The sequence below is a fragment of the Mytilus edulis genome, chromosome 11, assembly GCF_963676685.1.
Source record: "Mytilus edulis chromosome 11, xbMytEdul2.2, whole genome shotgun sequence".
Lineage (NCBI taxonomy): Eukaryota > Metazoa > Mollusca > Bivalvia > Mytilida > Mytilidae > Mytilus > Mytilus edulis.
In genome coordinates this window covers 19,642,454-19,666,403 of record NC_092354.1, presented here as the reverse complement: position 1 = coordinate 19,666,403, position 23,950 = coordinate 19,642,454, and the positions used below count along the sequence as shown (strand labels likewise).

Genomic DNA, 23,950 nt, shown 5'->3' with positions numbered 1-23,950 from the left:
GTTTAAAAAGAGTGGCTATAATTATCTTAATTTCTTAACATTTGTTTGTAAAAAGATTTTTTTTTTTTGTATTTTGAATCCTCAAAGCTCTTCAAATTTGTACATGACATTCCTTTTAAACTTTTTTTTATCCAAACATCACTCATGACTTTTTTTGTAGACAAAACTTATATTAATCCTGGTATCTTTTTTATATGTTTGTCTATTTAAAAAAAAAATATCATAGAAATAAACTTACGATGTTGGTGATGCTGGTCCTGCAGGCTCAACGACTTTCTCTTTAGCTGTCCATCTATAAATAGAATCTTATAAATTTCAAGACTTGTTAAAGTTATTGTTCAATCAAACATTTTTACACTTCCAGATACTGATGTTCAATTCTCTTTAGTATATTTTAGTGATGTATCCAAAGTATGTTCAAAAAGTTTGCCCAAGATTGTCCATACATTTTTTGGAGTGACATTTTGAATGAAGAATTAGTCTACACTGCATCACACTCAACCATGGATGTATTGAACCTCTGATAAGTCGGAATACTTTCAGTCCAATCTATTCAATAGCGATTAAAAGAGGTTCCACTGTATATTTTACAGAAAAGCATTAAGGTGGTACCAAACACCTCGACTAAAATTAATTTGGCTTGTTTAATTTTCATAAAATTTTGACATAAAAATACTTTGAACCTTTGACAAATATATAAAAATTAAAAAAAAACTTAAATAATCCAAAACAGGAGATTATCTCTTGTGCTGACTTTTTGACATTTATAAATTTCTTCCCCACTCAAAACTTTTATCAAAATTAAATGCATTACACTATTGTTTCAGATAAGGGTGAAGGTTTGGTACCATTAAATCTTTTATATAGATTAAACCATTGTTTTTCCCATTTGAATAGTTTTACAATAGTAATTTTTTGGGGCCCTTTATATACATATGGAAAAAAGTATTGCAACACCAAATTGAAATTGAAATTAAAAAAACACTTTTTATTTTTTTGTGATATAATTTGGTAAAATAGAACTTCTTAAACATTATTTAAGTATCACCTGAGTTTAATCAATAAATATCGACTCGGTAAGTTTTTATCTGCACATGCAGCTACTGTACCCGTAAACAGCAAAACAGGTGTTTTCATCCTCATTGTTTTCAACACTTTAAATAACCAAAATTTTAAAGTTATGTGATTGACACCTTGTAATGGGTCATCGACAACTCTTAACTGCAGCAAGATGACAGATTATCAGCATGAGTGAAGCAGGAGGTCGCTGTAATAACTGCACGTATTGTTGGTCATCACCATTCCACTAGAAGTCGTTTTGAGAATTAAAAATGGCACTAAACGATGTTAAAGACCTTCCGAAATAAAGAAGACCCTCTATACCATTTGCTAAGGAAAATCAAGCATAAAAAAGGTTGGTCAGAAGGAAACCCCTTGCATACAATACAATCCAAAAAAGAGAGTGTTTGGCATACAGGGACCTTTTAACAAGAACTGTTCGAGATTGACTCATTGCTACTGGTTATCGTGCGATAAGACCATTTCGGAGACCTTTGTTCACGAACAGACACACAGTTTTCCGTATCCAATGTTGTGCAGAGCTCGCTAAAATTGAAAATTAGCATCATGGAGGAAGATTCATTGTTCCAATGGAATTCGGGTCATCTTCTGTGGACGGATCGTAGCCCAGATTTGAACCATATCGAGCATATATGGGACACTATTGGGCGGGAAGTGCGCGAAAGGACACCCCAGTTCAAACACATCATGAAATAAACAATGCCCTTCATCAGAAATGGTTGCTGCTACCTTAGCAACAAATTAGTCGATTTTTGGCAGGAATCAGAAGACGTTAAGATGCGGTTATCCGTTTGAATGGAGGCTGCGCACAAAGTACTAATTCTTTGGCGTGTAACGATCAACCATGATGTGAACAGTCATCTGAAGATTAATTTTGAAATGTCTGACATTGTAAAGTTCGACTACAGTCAAAGTTGTAAAATGCATTTTTTTGTACAAAAAACGCTTCATTTTGTTATTAAAATTGTGGTTATATAAATCATTTTTTTTTAAACATTTTTTGTTCGTTTCAATGCCAATGTTATCATAAACTATGTTTCAATAATATTATACAAATATTTTATTATATATCATCCAAAAAAAGAGGCTGATTTTTCAATTATTGAAAAATCAAGGTGTTGCAATACTTTTTTCCATGTGTATAGTTTGCTGTTCGGTGTGAGCGTAGCCAACACTGTGTACTTGACTCTATAATAGTTTACTTCAATAAATGGTGACTTGGATGGATGGAGAGTTGTCTCATTTACACTCATTCCACATCTTCATATATCCAAATACCAAAAGCAGTCTGCACCCAAAACTTTTACTAGTCCGAAGACCAATATCCTGACATTTTTCTTATTGGTCCAAACAAAGTTTTGCAAAAACTTACTAGTCCGAATGAAATTTTACTAGTCTGGGGCATCGAACTAGTGGCTAACCGTGCAGACTGCCAAAAGTGTCCCAGTTTTGTGTTTTTGACTTACCGAGATCGTTTAGCTGGAGGTGGTTTGGCGGCCGTCTCTGTGTCTTTACCTTTACCGTCCTTTTTATCGACTTTCTGTGCAGTCTTTTGTTGAAGTGTCTGACTTTGTTCTAAATTGTGTACTGCAATAAACAATTACATTTTGAAATTATGACCAAAGTTCTGGCAATTGTGAATAGATTAGATCTTCACATGTAGTAGCATGATAGCCTTAAGGTGGTACCCAACACCTTCACTAAAATTAATTTGGTTGTTTAATTTTCATAAAATTTTGACAAAGTATTTACTTTGACCCTTTAACAAAAATATAAAAATTTCAAAAATTTGAACCAACCGTTTTATCAGGAAAATTACACTGGTTATATAGCAGTTTGACAAACACTTATTTTGATAATTGAGAAGCTTAATATTCCCTTTTCAACACAACGTAATTAAAACGTTTAGATGATTTTACAGAGTTATCTCCCTGTAGTGTTAGGTACCACCTTAAAGTTGCTTACATTCTCATAATTTAGTTGCTGGTGGATGGTTGTTGATTTTGCAATTATCTCAAATCTCTTTAGTTTTCATATCCAGTAAGGACATACATTAAACTTACTGTAAATTAAGAAATGAATGTGTGCATTTATTATTGCGATATTGTCATTTTGGACTAAAATGAAATTTTAATTTTTGTGAGAAAGAAAAATCCTGTGAAATTTATATCAAAAATTTCAAAAGTTTAAATTTTTGCAATGTTAACCCTGTTGCATTTTTAGCAATGATAAAAACATCGCAATTTCTCAGTTTACAGGAGTTCATTCCAAAGATCAGTCTGCACTGTTTAAATAGCACAAGCCTTGTATGAATGTATTTGCCAAACTTTGTTCAAAACATAAGAAAATTGTTAGGTTGTTGTTGTTGTAAACGAATCAACTTTGAATATAGATGAAAATCAAGCAACAGTTGACTCAATCCAAAACATAATTATTTAGAGGAAAGAACTGTTTCATGTCCTTGTATCTGTGAGACCATTGTGTATTGGTAATGCACAACCTTTAGTACATTGTACTGACTTTTACCTGATAATTATACCTTTTCTTAAACTAAAGCTGAAAAGAAGGGGGGAGTGTGGTAATTTATAAACTTACAATCAGGTTTAGATTGTTCTGAAGTACTGGTTCGGTTCTCTGATAATGAGTTGTGTTGTGTTGCCTGAAATGTAAAAATATAATATTTTAATCCAATCAAAGTAGAGGGTTTACTTTCCCAGACCTGTTCTTCAATATAACTTATTTATGCATTTTGGAAAACAAATAAGTCAACAAAATGAAGTGAAACAGACACCTTCCTCATAAATCGATTACATGGCTGTGTTTTTTAAATACAAAAAACATCCCCTTCAATTTTTATCTGGTTAAGTTGATAAGTTAGTGTTATCTGAATTAAAGAAATCTGCCAAAACACTTTATATAAATGGATTACATCATGACAAGACAACAGCTCTTCTCTGGGGAGGTGGAAAACAACTCTACCATATGTGCTCTTCTGCAAGAAGGCAGAAAACACTTTGCCAGATGTGGAAGCCATTACTCAGACTGCAAATCACTGAGTTATGCATGAACAATCCTGCAGCCGCCTCAAAAATAATCATTTTACCAGATTGTTATTTGAAAAAAGAAAAAGAAAAGCAGACATTCTGCAGTGCCTCAAAAATAATCATTTTACCAGATTGTTGCATTTGAAAAAAAAAATGCTCATCAAAGCAGACGACACATTTTCACAGAGAGGCTATATGCAAGTAGTTACTAAATACTTAATAATTACAATGTCCGTCTGCAGTTTGTAGAAAATGTGCAGCCATTACATCACAAATTATCGTAATGTCCTAACCATGCATGGGAAACATGTGTGAAAAGTCTATGGTGATACCATTACCGTTTTATTGCTTCCATAATAAATTATTTGAATGACTTAGACAGATCAAACTTATTACAAAATGATAAATGAATGCTTTGTCGTTTTTTGCTAATGTCTATATCAGGTGTCAGACTTTGTGCATACCCATCAATTCTCATTCTAACAGCGGATGAAAACAACATGAATAGAAAATGAAACATCTCCAATAAACAAATTAAATGAGACTCTAGTGGTCACAATATTAAACAATTGAAAAGAGAAAAGCAAACCAGGTGTGACAAGCTCTTAATTGAATAAATCTGTTTGGAGGTACCCCTATTTTTGACATTTTACCTATTGTTTCTGTTTGCTTTCTTCATGTATTGATGTCAATATAATGGAATTTGATGAGACTGTCATACAAGTAAGAGGTTTTGCAAGCTACAAAACCAGGTTCAATCCACCATTTTCTACATAGGAAAGTGCCTGTACTAAGTAAGGAATATGACAGTTGTTGTCCAATCGTTTAATGTGTTTGAGCTTTTGATTTTGCCATTTGATTGGGGACTTTCCTTTTTGAATTTTCCTCGGAGTTCAGTATTTTTGTGATCTAACTTTTTTCTTACCAAGGCCTCAATGGTATTTGATCCCATACCCCATGAAACATAAAATTCATTCTTACCAAGGCCTCAATGGTATTTGATCCCATACCGCCAGCGTATCCCATAATACCATTGGAATGTGACGGTTGCATCATTCCTTGCTGGCCGACCATCTGAATCGGCTCAGCATGGTGTCGTAAAACATGTATTGCATCGTCTAATCTTTCCTCCATCCGACTCTGCTACAAGGAAATAAAACATTTTAAGTAACCATTACAACTAACATTATAATAAAACATCTCTGCAGTGACCATGACTTTCAACCAATTCAAAGACCATCACTTGTGATTTCCATTTAAGTTTTCGCCATTTTTAAAATTGGATTTTTTTTTAAAGAAATAATTTCTTAAAATCAAATGATTCATTATCTATTTTTAAACTGCATTTGGAACCACTGATGAATTAATGAAAATTAAATGTTTAAACAAAGTAAGAAAATGTAACAACGCAAGGGTTATAGATGGGTCCTATTCTTCCAAAAAGCACTTGTTTTCCTATTTCTTAAAAATATAAAATCCTTAAAAATGAAAACTTCACTTATAAATTTTGTGTGTCTGAAGTTTATTTTTGGAACAGTTTCAATGTCTGGCCATATTTACAAAGACAAACATTGAAAATAAAAAGACCATTAATAGCTGTCAACGAAAAACTGAACCAAAATGACTCTTTAAATCGTTAGTTATCCGAGCTAAACAGAGCTTAACAGAGCATGCAAAGCTTTGAGGATGATTATATACAAATGCATGTTGTAGATGATTAATGAAACTCTACTAGTATTTCCCTCCCCCTTTTTCCCATCCCCCATGATAAAATGATAAACATAAAACCCTAGATGAAAATAAGATGGTGAATGATTGCCAATGAGACAACTCTCCACCAGAGACTAAATGACTTAAGAAATTGACAACCATCTGTCACCGTACGGTCTCGTTTCCATTTATTAAGTCGCACATCTATAAATAAATCTTTTACTCATTACAACGAAGAAGGCATTGAACAAAAATATAAATAATTTTTGGGTCTGAAAGAAAGCAGATACATAAATAAACACAACAGCTAAATCAAATAGATTTTGTGAGAAAAAAAAAACACCAGACATAAAACGGCAGTAATTAATTTCATCAGTCTATAAATAGATATAGGAAGATGTGGTGTGAGTGCCAATGAGACAACTCTCCATATAAAGTCTGTTTGTTTAATGATTTTCAAAATTAACTGTATGAACTTTTTATACAAATGAAATGACCAGAATCAGGAAATAATTTGTAATCAGCATTTTTCAGAAATATTAATACGTGTTATTTTTCTATTTTCAATTCGAATATACCAAAGAAGACCAAAAGAAATATTTTTATTTTTTTTAGTTTTTGAAATTTTTATTTTAAATTTTAAATTCAATTTAAACGAAGATTTCCCTGCATTCAAAAATATTTACATTTCACTTGAGTTGTCTTTCCTTTTTTCTCTCACAAAATCACCTTATATATACATGAACAGTTTCAATTGAACAACATAACCGCAGTCCCATAAACCTGGCAATATTTTGTTTTTAAGCAGATGGAAGCACCATTGAACCCTGGGAAATTTTTACCTCCAGCTCGACGTGATCTCGAAGTACGTGAATCGCGTCGTCCAGTCTCTCTTCCATGCCTCTTTGCTGGATAAACCAACAAAAGGGTTAGTACACATGCACCTAGATTATCTACCGTGGATTCATTAATAATTACCAGGTGGGAACCAAATTTATTGTGGATTTTGTTGTTTCAGGTAGACCACAAATTTAAAAGGTCAATAAAGTATTCATTTTCCATTGGCTTGTAGGCAGAATTTTGAGAGAAAAATAAAATCAAATATCCACAATTTTTTAACTCCCTCAATCCAGATTTTAATGAATCCACAGTATTTTCACTTTTTAGTGGGTTCTTATATTAAATCGTTTTCCGATTCAATCTGTTTCATTTGACCGTATATGTGTGAAATCCTTTGAAATTTTCATGAGTGATTTAAAAACAAATTTTTCACATTTCTCTTATATTTTTAGCTGATACAGAAGTTGTTTAAACTGATAATTATCCCCTCAAGTTTGTTACAAATTTCCATTGCAAAAAAAATAAAAAATTAATACTTATAAAACAGATTAAATTATTTCACAGATCATTTCAAAATATGAAATAATAATTTTAATATGTATGATTTTTACTCCAACAACAAAAATAAAATATTTAGTTTCTGTTTTCAGATATTTAATTTAGCTGTTTAGTAATAATACGATATGAAAAAAATCCCCCCCCCCCATTTCTTATTGAAAAGCAGGGAAATTTGCATACACACATGAAAACATATTTAAAGTTTATTCATACCACAGAGAAAATATTCATTAACGAACCAAACAGACATTCACAATATATATAAACATGCACACGAAAATTATTACAGTAAATCTTTTCAAATTTTCCATATTCATACACCACATTTATAAGTACCCTCAGAAAGCAAACCATATCAATCCACCAAAAAATAGCACCCACATTATGACTTAACAGTATATATTTTTCATTTCTGTCATAATCTACCCGTTTTTTGTTAAAAAAAAAATGTCCATCTTTTGAAAATACATATATAAAGGAATGTTAAGAAAACAAGAGTTAGTGCCCTTTACAAACTATATTTAACCAGTCCACGAGGTAAACTTACTTAAGAATGGAGGGTTTCTTGTCATCTTTTGTACATGCATATTAAAGATTGGTCAGAAAACAAGAGTTAGTGCCCTTTACATATAAGAATGGTAAGTAAACAAGAGTTAGTGCCCTTTGCAAACTATATGACGCTGTCCTCAAAGGTAAACTTACTAAAGAATGGAGAGTGCCTCCTCCTCCTCCTTCAACAAAATGGGGTGAGGTAGAACTCTGTTGTACTGGTCTCTGCCACTGGCCTGATGAACCTACAAAAGACAATACAACAGTGAAACCAGTCTACAAATTCATATAGAAAATCTTAAATTCCTGCATTTTACCGTGAATTTAATTTTGCGATTTTTCAACAAAGGATAAATAACATATATAAAGTTAAAATGAATAAAGTTCAGGATTTATTCAAATATGTCTAAAAATATATAAAGTTCAGGATTTATTCAAATATGTCTAAAAATATATAAAGTTCAGGATTTATTCAATTATATCTGAAAATATATCAAGATCAGGATAAAAAACATTGGCAGAAACATATACAAAATGTTAAAATAAAGATGAAAGTGTCAACGAAATGAATGTTCAAATAATAAAGGTTTGTAATGTCATAAAAAATAATTACCAAAGGAAACATACATCGAAGAAAATTATTAAGTGCAACTCTGAAATTACTTATACAGTGAAACCTGACTTAACCGAACCCTTTCGGGACTTGAGATTTTGTTTGGTTTTGGAAGGTATTCCGTTTCATCATGTTCACAATGCATAAAATGTGATATGATTGGTCTTCAGAACAAGTTTGGATTAGACAGGTTTCCGGTTTATTCAGGGTTCGGTTTAATCAGGTTTCACTGTATCTGATCATCTTGGTAAAATTGAAATAATACAAATAATTTCTTATATCATCTTGGTAAAAAGGAAATAATACAATAGCATCTTGTTTTTAAAAACTATAGCATCACATTCACAACACTATCAATAAGAAACTTGTTTCAGATAGCATCACCATGATGCTAAAACGCCCTGGGAATAACACTGTGCAACTATCATAAATTTATAATGTATAGAGTTATCTCCCTCTATTCAAATGACGAAATGAATTATGTTGTGATGAATAAAGTGAGGGAGAAATTTATAAGCGGAACTCACCAGCTAATGGGGATGGAGATGATACTGGCGTTGAAGGGTTTGAACCATAATTACTACTTGTATGTTCATTTGGTGAATATATCTGAAAATATATAAAGTTCAAGATTTATCAAATATGTCAGAAAATGAATAAAGTTCAGGATTTATTCAAATATGTCTGAAAATGTATAAATTTCAGGATTTATTCAAATATGTCTAAAAATATATAAAGTTCAGGATTTATTCAATTATATCTGAAAATATATCAAGATCAGGATCAATCCAACAATGTCTCAAAATAAATATCTAAAATATCTACTGTAAATTCAGAAATTATTGCGTGCATTTATTATTGTGATTTTGTCATTTTAAAGTAAAATATGATTTTAATTTTTGCAATATTGAGAAAATCCTGTTAAATTCGTATAAAAACTTCCAAAATGCAAGTTTAAATTATTGCGATTATAACCCTGTTGCATTTTTCACAATAATAAAAACATTGCAATAATTTCTGAATTAACAGTAATATTATTGTATGAAAATATATATTTGTAGTTCCAAGATTTATCTTATATTGTATGACAATTGTAAAGATCTAATAATGTTTAAAGTGTTGATTGACTAAAGGCAGGTCTATTTAAACAGGATTTGAAAATTTCAAGAATATATTCTTGTCTAATATTTCATATATTACCATTTTAAATTCAAACTATTCTAGTAATTTTCAACAACATGTCCAAGATTCTCACTTTCCATCATATCAATGAACAATATGCATGCATCCTTTTTTGTTATTTTACTTAGAGCGCATTTGTTTCTAACCTAAACGATGTAAACGATTACGCGCGTAGTCGTTTAATCCGTTTGTTTCTTACATTTTTTAGTCAACGTTGACATCGTTCACATAAACGATGTACGCGCAAAATAGTCGCGTAGTCGTTGATCGTTTATCGTTGAGACGTGTAAACGATAAATTTGTTTCTGCATCTGTCGTTTAAATAATTACGAGCACGTGTTGTTTTCGCAAAGTCCTGGTTATTTATTTCCCGCACTTTTACTTGTTTGTTTACAGTGCGTGAGTGTAGTCTATTTCTGTCTGACTACGTGGGGTCGATAAAGTTTATTAAACGATGTATTTGTTTCTAGCAGCTTAACGTTTACTAAACGATAGTCATCGATGACAAAATTTCGGGTTAGAAACAAATGCACTCTAAAGCAGATAAAACATGTTGCGGGTAGGAGGTACATCATTGTCTTGTTTAACTGTCAGTCCTTTAGAACTTGATATAATTGATTGATGTATTTCAAGCATTTTCATAAAAATTCAATAGGATTTCATTTTATTACCTTCACTTTTACAATCACAAGAAATGCAATTTTTAAAATAATTTTCAACTAATAAATAATTCCATACCGAGGCTAATGCTTTTCCTAAGGCGTCGCCTGTCTGTGAACTGGCTGGGGGTCGTATCATTTCCGTCCCACCATTAACCGTGGGAGATGTACTGGAATACGCAGATGTTGTTGGCTGACCACCTCGGAAGGTGGACATTGGAGGAAGACCAGAGTTTATCATGTTGTCATGTTGTGAGGGTGACATGGCAGGGTAGCCCTGCTGAAAAAAGATAAAAAAAAATCATATATCAATATATTTATCATATCTATACTTATATTTAAACAACAGAATTTTGAAATAAACTATTGTTTTCAGAACAATACATGTAAATAAAGTGAATAAACTAAACAGTGAATACTTTTTTTGTACAGGGAATAGAAAATAGAATTAACTATAAGGATTGTTGTCATGAATTGTAAAGAATTGAGAGCTTTATGCTTCTACAGATTAATATAGTATTTCAAAATTCTAAAGGATTGGGGCCAATAAAAATCCATAGGGCACAACAATACATAAACCCCTTTACGTAAAATCTTTATATTATAAACATGTGGATAAAACAGTTTTGTACTCAACTTCCATTTTCAAACGGAAAGTAGTATTTCACCCACACTGTCACTAGTGACACTTGAAAAACAGTTGTAAGATATAAGTGGCCCTTCATAAATAGTGTTAAAATCGCAAAATAATTGCATCACACATTTTCTTTCCCACAAACCTGGCAACACTTTCAATTTTACTGCACAAAGTTTATTTATTTTAGAGAGCCAATTCACTCAATTAATTATTTGGTACAAGAATAGTAACACATCGCTTTCTTTGCTCGTTATTTGATCGATGACGCAAGGGGCTGTGTCAAATTCTGATATAAATATTTAAAATGTCATGGTTTCATATTCACTGGAAAATGGATGTCCGCCAATTATTTGGATAAGCTTTCTCTTTTTGTGGTTTTTAAATGTGTTCCCATGGAAACGATCAAATCTAATATTTCTTACATCTATATAGTGTCAGTGAAATTGTTTGAATGAAAAATTTCAAATAATTAAAAGTTGATAAAATAATTTGTCACTGTTCAATGTGTATCTATTTTTTTAGTCTTTTCAGAAATTTTGATATGTTGATTGAGAGAAAGTGATTTAATGCCATCTTAATTCACATGTATATATAGAATAACCATACATTGTCTCGAAATATCAATGTTATTTGTACAAGGCTTAGAAACAGGTAGAAAGCGAGGCTGTGCAGAGCATTTCTACCTGTTTCGAGCCGAGTACAAATAACATTGATATTTCGAGACAATGTATGGTTATTCTTTATATACTGCAACTCTTATAACTGTTCTAAATGAAGCATTTAGGGTAAAAAACATCATTTCTTAATTTTCAACGGAAGAAAAATTTCCACGAACCTGTATGTTTTATTGACGTCATGAATAAAACTCTACGGAAACATATTGTCAAAGTCATAAACAAGGTGATATACGGTCAGTGACTGTATATCACATATGAATATACGGTCAATGCAATCTGACTGCTCAAATAGCACAGCTGCAGTATATATCAGGGCTTACATACATAAAAAACTTTTTAAATGCTAATCATTTACACACAAAATTCAACCAGTCAAATTACCAGATTTTGTGTTTAGAGCATACTTTTGTCCTTGAGTACAGAGTTACTTTTATGAGTGAAAGGCCAGATATCTTATGCTTAAAACAGATATTTGTCTCTTTTGACATATTGTCTTTGATTATTATGTATTTGCAGTCTCATTGAGTTATTTACCTAATCTTGTCAAATTCTGATCTATGTAGAGAAAGAAAACTTAAATTTCATGATTACTTCAATGTGAGACTTAGAGAAATTTATAATAATAATATTATTACTGGAATTTTGGTCTTCTTTTTTTCATTTTAACTATCGGTAGACATGAAGAGTTTCTGAAACTTAAACAGATGAAGACGAGAATTTTTGGTTAAATTTCCATTTTATACATCTCTATAAACCCATAAAATAAAACTTGATTTATGGCTGTTCCAGATGCAAGAAAAATTCAAGTACACTTTCTGCCAAAATTTTATTTTTTGATTCAGACATGTACATTTTCCCATTTTTTTGCACCCCTATAAACCCATAAAATAAAACTTGATTTATGGCTGAAAGTACAATTTCTGCACACACAAAAAATTTGATTCAAAGAAACATTCACATTTTCCCCAGTGTTTGACAGGAAGTCCAACGTTTAACCATGAGAAAATTTTGACATGTAAAAAAACATTTTTGACAAGTGACGTAACATTTCTCAATCTTGTAGATTGCAGTCACTGACAGTGCCATTTTTATGAATGAAATAAACATCTGTTTTCCATCTTTCTACAGGTAGTCATGGTAACCCATACACCAATCTCACCTCTACAAGAAAGAGGTCACAGTATTGCTCTCACCCTGAACGCTCTTTCCCTCATTAACTTTTACAAAATATACAAAGATTTCTCTGTTTACATGGTGGTATGGTATAATCAATTGATTATTTGTCTGTTAATCCAATTAGAGGATTATTTCAGACTTTACAGTAACACCCAAATAAACAAGGTTATCTGTGTCCTAATTCACAAGCTGTTTTCTAATCTGACTAAATCATTCACTATGATTATATTAATGTTCTCATTTGCAAATAATTATTCAAACTGACTAAAATCTGAAAATTCAATAAAATGAAATGAAAATTTTCTAAAATAAGTTTAATTTTTTTATTGACGTACTGTATCCCTTATGAAGCTTTATTCCCCTAAAATGAACTTTGAAGGCCCTAAATTTAATTTGTCTAGCTAAGATTTAACAAAGATTTTATTTCATTTTAGACCCAGAATTATACAAACAATGTTAAGATTGGGGTTTATAAGACAAGTTTGCATTTATAAAGATCAGAATTTATTTAATATTGTATGAAAAGATATGTGAATTCCAGGATTTGTCTAATATTATACGAAAATGTATGAAGTTCAGGATTTACTTAATATTGTATGAAAATATATAAACTTCAGGATTTTGAAATATTGTAAGAAATTATATAAAGATCAGGATTTATCCAATACTATCTGAACCCGTTATAAAATATCCCTGTACACTGTAACAAAAGGGGGATAAACATATCTCTATCTGAATCATTGAAAACAATAATCGGGCTGATCTATCAATTATCAAAAGCCCTTAAAATCATTAAGAGGCTGTTACCTCAATTATCTAAACCCCCCAACCGAGACATTTGGGTAAACTCTATTTCACAGGTTTCTTTCTCTGCAGTAGCGATCACAAACAACCTGTCTTTAGAATCAAACTCTTCAATGATCTTTACTTAACAATATGCTTTTCATCTGACGATAAATAAAACATATGCGACTCTTTGTTAAGTAGACAGCCATTTTTTCCTCGTTAATGATACAGACTTATTAATATACCAAATAGCCTCATTCAACTTGATCATGAGATATCCAGATTGGTTTAGAACACAGTTTGATACCAGTAACAAGCACGAAAAGTAAAGCTAGCAATTTCAAAACTATTTAGTAATAAAATAAGTAAAGCTAGCAATTCCAAAACGGTTTACAACTAATAACTTCTGTCAATTCAAAATTCTCTATTGTCTATGGTTTCAGACTTTGATATGACTAAATGTGGCTTCAGACTTAAATTTGACTGTGCCTATGGCTTCAGACTTAAATTTGACTGTACCTATGGCTTCAGACTTAAATTTGACTGTGCCTATGGCTTCAGACTTAAATTTGACTGTACCTATGGCTTCAGACTTAAATTTGACTGTACCTATGGCTTCAGACTTAAATTTGACTGTACATATGGCTTCAGACTTAAATTTGACTGTACCTATGGCTTAAGACTTACCATTTCATGATGCATGTTTGAGTTGTACTGCTGATGACTGTTGCCAGGCAACATGGATGAAGGATATGTTGATGTGGGGGGAACATTATTCGATGACCAAGGATCCGGTTGACTGTGAGGAGTCGATGGATCTACAAGTAATACAATATAAGCATGATGGAAACAACAAAATCACCTTGATTTCTTCTATAGAATTTTATGCAACTGTCATACAAGTGAGAGGTTTAGCTAGCTATAAACCAGGTTTAATACACCATTTTTTTTCTTAAGAAAACGCCTGTACCAAGTCCGGAATATGACAGTTGTTATCCATTCATTTGATGTGTCTGAGCTTTTAGTTTTTGCCGTTTGATTACGACTTTTCATTAAGAGTGCAGTATTTTTGTAATTTTACTTTTTACAGTCTTCAGTTTTATATGTGGTGTTTTGTGTACTGCTGTTAGTCGTTTTGTCTTTTTCTTATTTAACCATTGTGCTGTTAGTTAATCTTTGTCTAAGTTAGAATGTTAGTTGTCTCCCCTTGGTATCTTTCACCTTGCTTTTAATATGACAGTTACAGTGAAACCTGTTTAAACCGAACCTCTTTAGGACTTGAGATTTTGTTCAATGTTCTGTTTTATCAGGTTCACAACGCACATAATTTGATATGACAGTGCTTACGAACATGTTTGGTTTATACAGGTTTTCGGTTTATGCAGGATTCGGTTTAGTCAGGTTTCACTGTACAATATTTGGGTTTATGAGAAGTTTATGAGAAGTTTTTGATACTCTTGAAACATTGATATTTGACAACTTCAAATTTTGGGTCCTCAATGTTCTTCAACTTAGTTCTTCATTTAGTGTGTTTTACAGTTTTTATTCAAGCATCATTTATGAGTCTTGAATAGACAATATGCACATCTGGCATACAAGATTTATAAAACTGGTATCTATGAGTTTCTTTGGAACAATGATTCAATACCTACCCATATAATATCCCCCTTCCCCATAAAGGGGTTTTGGGGAGGTGTATCTGTTGGGGGAATCTTGATAGTCTTCCGGACTGGGGGCAGGCGGATAAACCTGAAAATACAAAAAAAACATTAAATATAACTCATAACTCACACAGAGATATAATCTTCTGGACATGGAACTAGAGAAAAAACCTGAAAAATCAAAAACATAAAATGTAATTATAATAATTCTTCTAGACATGGGGCCAAAAGATAAACCTGAAATTTTAAAACATAACTCATAACTTCGATGAATTTGGCTATTTTTTATATCCTTTTTGGTTTATAGCTCTTCAAAGTTTTCAGTCCTTAACCATCCTTGGCTTTGACAAGTCTGCACCGTTAGTCACTAGTCCGATGCCCAAGACTAGTAAAAATTGATTCGGACTAGTGATTATTTTCAAAATTTGTATGGTCATATTGGGACAAATTTGGATATTTAGTGTCTGGACTAGTAGATGAAAAAGTTTTTGGCGCAGACTGCTTTGAAATATTCGACTTTTGAGTGTTCCTGATGAAGGTGAATCCAGGGAAAGTGCTTCAAACCCATGAAATGTATACAGGGTTGTTTTTAGTTTTTATAGTTCATACAGAGATATTTGTATATATATATGAGAAAATACTACAAATCACAGTAAATTATCCAAAGGGGTTAGCTATGCTGGAGCCAAGAGCCTCATATAAATTAAATCTGACAATATAGAGAGTAAAATATGTAAAGATGGCTGAAGGTGCAAAATGTCAGCAGTGAACAGGAAATAACAGACACTAGACACCATTACAATCATAACTTGGTTCTCACAAAAAATTGTTTGTTCATGGTGCTTTAATCAAACTGAACTACAAAATTTTGGCACAAATAGGCTTAGATTTATGTATTTAGCTGTAGAAAGAAGAGTTTAAAATCGGCACAAGATGGTACATTCTTCAATTTTTTTATGCAACTCCCACACAATTTACCAATAAAGTAAAATATGTAAAGATTGCTAAAGGTGTAAAATGTCAGCAGTGAACAGGAAATAAGACACTAGACACCATTTCAATCATTACTGGTTTCTCACAAAATGTTTGTTCCTGGGGCTTTTTGCAAAGCGAAAAGTGAAACATTCTTCTTCTTAAGAGTTTGGGTTAGATTTGAATGTAAGGACCATTGTTGGGGTTAGGTTCATGTATGAGTTAGGGTTAGTGTTTGAAAGATCTATATGGTTAATAATTGGTTGGAAACCCAAAAATAAAAAGAACAAAAATATGTATGGATTGCTCATAGTGCAAAGTGTCAGCAGTGACCAGGAAATAGTACAGAAATTATTCTAATAAATTGTTTGTTAGCATTGAATCTTCTAACACATTACAATAATTCATTCTTTGCTTATTTCTGATATATGCATCAATTTACACACAGCACATTTATTGTTTAATAATGTGCAGTATAATTCCAAATTGCAAAGAAATTCAAAGAATGCACGCAATTTTTCTTGATGCCGATTTTGAGTTGTTATTTTACAGAAGCTTAATGCACAATTCTTAGCTTTTTGTACAATAATTTTTGCCCGAGAATATGTTGTTAAGTTTGATTAAAGCACCATTAAGATATATTTTGTGGGAACAACTAATTCATTTCAATAATGTGACAACATCTTATCAAGAAATGGATAAGTCTTTTATAATTGACGCAATTCAACTTTAAATTTTTTTTTTGATTTTTCGTGTTTTAACGCTACTTTCAAGCACTGCTTTTAGGCTTTTTCGTGGCAGTCAGCTTTTATTGGTGTAGTAACAACTTAGACCACTCGATCGGCCACTGAAATTTCCAAGACAATCCATTCTCACATAAAGATTTTCTTCCAAAATGATTCCTTATCCGAAATTAATCCCTGCTTCAGAATTGCTAAATGCAACGAAGTAAATCTTATAATTTCAACCAAATTTTACAGACCAATAAATCCCCCCCCCCCCCCCCCCCCTCCAAAAATAATAAAGTCATTACTTTTGGCGGTAATTTGTAAACAACGCTATATAGCAATTCTCCAGACATTTGTTACATGTTGGTATGTTTTGTGTTCTTTCACACCTGTCGTGCGATTTCAGAATTGGATAATTTATCCCTTCTGTGGTTTTTTACACCTGTATGTATGTTTCACATCATGTCAGTATGGCAAAATACACCTGTCTAGGAGCAGTATCTATTCCTATAGATAAACCCAGGTGCTGTATCAATTTAACAGTGTTTTTATCGTAAATCCCCTTGCTGGGATAAATACGATAATACAATATTTTACAATATTCCATATCGTATCAAAACACAAACTGACAACTTTTTTTAATTTTTCATAATTTCGTTTTCAATTTGGTTTAATATCTAGCAGATGTCTTATAACTGTTTAATTTCACAATTTTTCATCTAAATTTCATAATTTATGGCGCTTGCGATAAGAGTATCCCATAATTTTCCAATTTTAACAGCTGTAATATATTATAAGCTTTTCAAATGCATAATACATTTGATAAAATTTGGGTAAAATTAATTCAGTTTTTATTTTTGTAATGCCTTTTCACATAAATTATAATGAGCTATGCCACACTCCTATTTCAAAGCATTATTTAATCTTTTATTTATTTCCGCATAATTTTGTTTTTCTCTGATAAAGGTTTTGAATACTAAAATCTTGTAATTTAGTAACATTGCTCTGCTATTACTTTAATATATCACAGCTATGCAGATAAAGAATTATTGATTGTTACTTGCTTAACGTCCAGTGGCAAATATTTCATTCATTTTCAGATGTGAATTTTAATGTCCAGTGTCAAATATTTCATACATTTTAAAAGAATGTGAATTTAGTAATTGTAAACCGCCCATACTAAACAACTCTCCCCTGCCCATTAAAATTCATCCTCAAATTTTATGAGAAAAAAACCCGGAATATTTTCCATGCATTTGTTGTTGATATTGTTAATAAACGGGAGAAAAAAATGTGACATAAATTTACCAGATTTCAAATGTGAACTCATTTTAAAATACTATTTCAAATAAATTAGAAGATTAAAATAACAGTTCAAAATATATAAATTTATTTTTACATAGTTTATTTTTAATGCTAGGTTTAAATTTATAATTTTTATTTTTTTTAGGAAATTCTTATTTTCAGTAGTTAAAAGAAATCAATGTAATGTTTATAGACAGGCATTGATTCCAGGTATGATTTATTCATTTCATTGTGTAATTATGCAAATTTAGAAATTTGAATAACTTTGAATATGAATATAGAAATTGGATAAAATTGATGTTGCAAAAAATAAAACTCCTTTTTTTAATTTTGATAGCATTATTTATATGCAGTATTTCCTGAAATAACAATTATTACTCTACTTAAACAATCACAATAATATTTTTTTGAATTTATGGCAAATAGAAAATTTTCAAGTTAATAGTTTTCTTTTGGTGTTAAATCCTATTTTTAGGAGAAAGTTAAAACCTATAAAAGACAGGTATGACTTGAATTTGTCTTTCTTTTCTTGAGAACTACGTGAAGAATTCATTCCTACTCTGAAAAAGTATAAATTTCGATCCGCTGTTGGCCCAAAAAAATAAAATTTATGAGAACTATTTCAAATTTGCATATAATGTACTGAAAATAGATACAATTAATAAATAAATCAATTACAGAAGGTTTTTGAAGTCACAAATATGTGTCATCATATGCACCTTTTTATGATCCATATTTCAGTCTATTTTATAAAATGTAAATAACTTTCGCAACAGTTTGTTGATGTGATAATTTGTAAAATTTATGAAAATTTGCTTTTATTTTCTCAACACCTTTAACTATAGTATTGCAAAGAATTTAAGATCTAATATAACCGCTTTTAAATGTGCACCCTTTACAACTCTGTCACCAAAGTGGTAAATAGAAAAGCACAAAGCACAAATACATGTACAAGTTGAATATGTACAAGCATATTATACATACTCCCGATACTTTTGTCAAAAGGATTTTTTTATACTTACTCCCGATACTTTTGTCGGAAGATACATCCCTATCGGAGGATAAACAGGATAAGAATAGAACATCCTGCGATATATATCTCGATGTGACGCCACTTTGATTTTTTTTCAAATCCAAGATCTGAAATGTTTTTTTTTAATTTTTTTAATTTTTCCTCTTTGAATTTTTTTAAACACAAAGCCTGACTAGCAATTGCAACAGTCAATTTGTTTTTCTCTACAGTTGTCTTGTTGATAATTCCAACTGAAAATTCCAACGATGAAGTTTCTCACAAAGAATGATGATTTCCAAAAATAAAACTTTCCAATTTCAATAAATCCGAAAACCAAATTCAAATTCAAATTTGTTCAATCATTAATCCATGCACAAACTTTACGAATAATTTTTTTTTTTTAAATTTCAAATCACATATAAATTTTCCCAGAATAAACTACTTCTGCTTTATATCAAAAAGCACAAAAGCACCAAAAAAATACCAATCACTTCCTAGTTAGTTGAATGTTTGTGGAAATAGCAATGTTCTACACTCTGTCTAAACATCTGTGTGTAATTAGGACTGGCAAATTTTAACAGCATTTTGAATGCTGGTGGTTTGCAAGTTAAAATAAAACCCAGATTTATAAAACATTCTCGTGATTACCTGCACATGTGGAAAGTCTCAGAGAGAGATAATTATAAAATCTTTAGAATTACAAAACTTCCTTTCTCACGGAATTCCATGAATATTCAGATGTGTACATGTAACATTTATTGACAAACAAATTACCATGACAAATTGTCTGTCCATTTCAAAATATCTTTTTCATAGTTTTATAATGTATCTTCTTTTACTTTCAACAATTTTTTGTATTGTTTCTTACTATCTTTTTCATCTCTCTTCTAAGAGTTTTACAATTTTCATCTTGTACCAAATGTACTTTTTACAGCATTTGGTACCAACTTTCATATCCCTAAGAGCTTTTACAAGTTTCATCTGCCGAACCTTTTGAATATACTAACTTTCATATCCCTAGTATTTTGTACGAACTTTCATCTGCCCAACATTATGCACCAACTTTCATTTCTAGAGCCTTTTGTGACAACAGTTTTTACAATTTTCATCTGCCCAGCATTTAATATAAACTTACACCTGCCCAGCATTTTGTATCAACTTACATCTCCACAATATTTTGTTACAATTTTCATCTTCCTAGCTTTTTGTACCAAATTTCATCCCCCCCCCAACTTTTAGTACCAATTTTCATCTCCCCAATTCTTTTTAAACAACTTTCATCTCCCCAGCTTTTTGTACCAACTTTCATTTCTCCAGCCTTTTGGCACCAATTGTGATTTCCCCAGCTTTTTGTACCAAAGTTCTTCTCCTAAGCATTTAGTATAAACTTTCATCTGCCCAGCATTTTGTGCCAACTTTCATCTTCCAAGCTTTTTGTACCAATTTTCATCTCCTGAGCTTTTTGTACCAATTTTCATCTCTTGAGCTTTTTGTTTCAACTTTCATTTCCCCAGCCTTTTGGCACCAATTGTCATTTGCCCAGCTTTTTGTACCAAATTTCTTCTCCCCAGCTTTTAGTAACAAATTTCGTCTCCCCAGCTTTTTGTACCAATTTTAATCTTGCAAGCATTTAATATCAACTTTCATCTGCCCAGCATTTTGGGCCAACTTTCATCTTCCAAGCTTTTTGTACCAACTTTCACCTCCCAGCTTTTTGTACCAACTTTAACCTCCCCAGCTTTTTGTACCAACTTTCATCCCCCAAGCTTTTTCATGCAGGTTGTTATTGTAATTACTTTCATCATCTATGAAGGTTTTTTTATACTATCTTTTATTTTCCCAGTACTTTATTCTTCAAATTTTCTTCTTCACAGTAGTTTGAGATTTTCATCTAACAAACAGTTTGTTTTACATGTTTACTACCCCAATGTGCATTCATCCCCCCTCCCACAGTTTGAACCAACTATCATTTCTCAAATGTTTTTTACTAACTTTCATTTTCAAAGCAGTTCTATTGCAGTATGTTATTCTTTTATAGTTAATCCAAACTTGTATTTGGCTTATCATTTCTACAAACTTTCATCTCCCGTCTAGTTTACACTGGTCAACTTTCATCTCTCCTCTAGTTTACACGTACTTCCATCTCCCCTCTAGTTAACACATTTCATCTCCCCTCTAGTTAACACCACATTTTATCTCCCCTCTACGTAGTTTACACCACATTTCATATTCCCTCTAGTTTACACCACATTTCATCTCCCCTCTAGTTTACACCAACTTTAATCTCCCCTCTAGCTTACATCAACTTTCATCTCCCCTCTAGTTTACATCAACTTTAATCTCCCCTCTAGCTTACATCAACTTTCATCTCCCCTCTAGTTTACACCAACTTTCATCTCCCTCTAGTTTACATAAACTTTCATCTTAACATTTTGTATTAAAATTTATCTTCCATGCAATTGTTTTACTATCTTTCCTCTACCAAATAGTTTTTATCTTTCATCTCATTTTTACCCCTCCTCCAGACCAGATAAACTTTATTCCTTCCTCCCCATACATAAATCAATTTGAAAGCAATATTTTACCAATAAACTAATCTCCCCTTCCAACAAATTCCTATATCTTTCCCATTTCATTTTTTTCTCAAAAATAATTTACTAAGATAATTTCCTTCCATTTTGACAATTTTTTTCCCTGATATTTATAAATGATTTTTATTTTTATGAATACAAAATCCTTTTCAAAATTTCCCTCACTAAACCTCACAGCATTCCTATTGGACATTGATGTGTTAATCTCCCAGTGGGAGGGTCAAGTGGTTTATGAGTGACCACTGGTCAGCATGGGGAGATCAAAGGACCTGAGATTGAGGTCAATGTAGTGTATATGATAAGAAGTGACCCCCTGTGTAGATAGGCATGTAATTTATCTCTACAATATCTTAATTATCAGTAATTTCACAGAAAGAGTTGTTTATTTGCCCTTGTACTAGTTTGTAAACAAACTGCTTATCAGTTGTTTATTTCTATTTGAATTTAAAATATATGTATGTTCTCTCAATCTGTCAAAGTATTTTGTTTAAAGGAAAATTTCACCATTAACATTTAAAACTGACAGTTGTTTACAAATGTTTTTATTTCATTTAATATACATCTATGTTTTTTAAATAATAAAACTTTAAACAAATGTTTATCAGATATAAATGTAAATGGTGAAATTTTCCTTTATCAAGTGTCATCTTTTATTTGATATAAAATACTTGTATGTTAAGTTTAAGAAATTAAATTCTTAAAAATATACCTCAATTTGGAGTATTAAGATGTTGAAAAGGACTTCAAACGCACCAGCTTTCTAATTCTTATCTTTATTCGTTTATTTGATTTGTATAACTTGTACATGTTTTTACCTCTAAACCTAAAGTTTTGACTTTTTTTTTTTAATAAATGCTCTGGAATGGTTTTTTTTTTAAAATTATTATGAAATTGCACAATATTTAAATGTCTCAATCTTTAAAAAAAACTTTTACCCTATAACTTGTTTTTATTTAATGTTGGATTTTCTAAATGTTCTCTTTTTGATTTTAATTCTGATAATATTAAGCACCTTCAAATACATATATGTACTTAAAAATTTGTGTTTTATTTTTATTTATTTTTTTATTCTTTTGCTTTTAGATATAATCTAACTGTTACGTTATTTTTTTTTTTAAATGCACATAACTTTTTAATGTTATCCTTTTCTGTAAATTTTATTTCCTTCCATTTAAATTAAATCCTATAATGTGCAAAAAATGTCTTTATACTAAGAATAAATAGTAATAAATATAAATTTTTCTACGTTTGTGAAAAGCATTTTAAGTTTATAACTACCATTACCCTAAAAACAGGCAAAAGAAAGAAATACATATAAATCTTACAATTACAAAAATATATATTTCTAAACATTATATCCAACTTTCTAAATGGTTGATATCTTAAATTTTGTTCACCCTTTCTTGTACATTTGACCAAAAGAATTGACCTAATTGCTATTTGGGGAATCTGCACAATTTTTTTTAACGATTAAAGTCATACAACACAGCCATTTTTCTTTTGTGGTAAAAAGACATTTTCTTTTGCGATGTCAAAATGTTACAGGAACTTCGGTGATGTCCTGAAAGGATGTACAAATAGCAGCAAAAAATATCAAAGGCAGTCTACATAATCTGTCTGTACATCAACCCTAATATGAACTATATAAACTGCTGAATCATATAAAGGGTTAAGATGCAACTTTCACAATTTTAAGACATGACATGCAACAACTATGGAAGGGGTTTCTGTCTTGGGACAGACATTGAGACACAAGATTACATTAGATTATAAAACCATTAATGTAATACAAAATCATTTCATAATCATATGTCTAAAAATACTACTCATAACTTTTTTCTTTGCTTTTGAGATCAGCAATATACCAAGTGAAAGTTTGAAAAATATCAAAGTTCCAAACAGACAAAAATTGTTTTATATTGGTGAATCACAATATCACTCTATCCTTGAACTGAACTTGATAATTATGATTCATACATCAGAATTAAAGCTGAAGAATGAGGATGGGTCCTTTATTTTTCTTTCAAAACGAGGAGGGGAGAGAAGGGAAGGGGCCAGTGAGACAGATTCTAACCTATAACAGACTCCTTTGGGGTGTAGATTGGATGTTGACTACGAAAAACAAACTTGTTTATTTTTTCCCACCATTTTTACATATATATACACCAAA

General features: G+C 31.2%; 1 protein-coding gene across 2 annotated transcripts in view; it reads right to left on the bottom strand.

The window, feature by feature from the left end:
* The window catches only part of LOC139495284 (transcription factor 12-like), a 73,824-nt gene that overhangs the window by 5,756 nt on the left and 44,118 nt on the right, over positions 1 to 23,950 (bottom strand). The window contains exons 9-18 of one of the 2 annotated variants that reach the window (XM_071283589.1): positions 15,164 to 15,260; positions 14,199 to 14,329; positions 10,315 to 10,515; positions 8,922 to 9,003; positions 7,935 to 8,026; positions 6,677 to 6,742; positions 5,106 to 5,264; positions 3,676 to 3,739; positions 2,547 to 2,667; positions 239 to 292 (exon numbers count right to left, since the gene is read on the bottom strand). In XM_071283589.1, coding sequence (XP_071139690.1) covers positions 239 to 292; positions 2,547 to 2,667; positions 3,676 to 3,739; positions 5,106 to 5,264; positions 6,677 to 6,742; positions 7,935 to 8,026; positions 8,922 to 9,003; positions 10,315 to 10,515; positions 14,199 to 14,329; positions 15,164 to 15,260 — 1,067 coding nt within the window. The remainder of the gene's footprint in view (positions 1 to 238; positions 293 to 2,546; positions 2,668 to 3,675; positions 3,740 to 5,105; positions 5,265 to 6,676; positions 6,743 to 7,934; positions 8,027 to 8,921; positions 9,004 to 10,314; positions 10,516 to 14,198; positions 14,330 to 15,163; positions 15,261 to 23,950) is intronic. The other variant, XM_071283590.1, reaches the window with a different exon arrangement.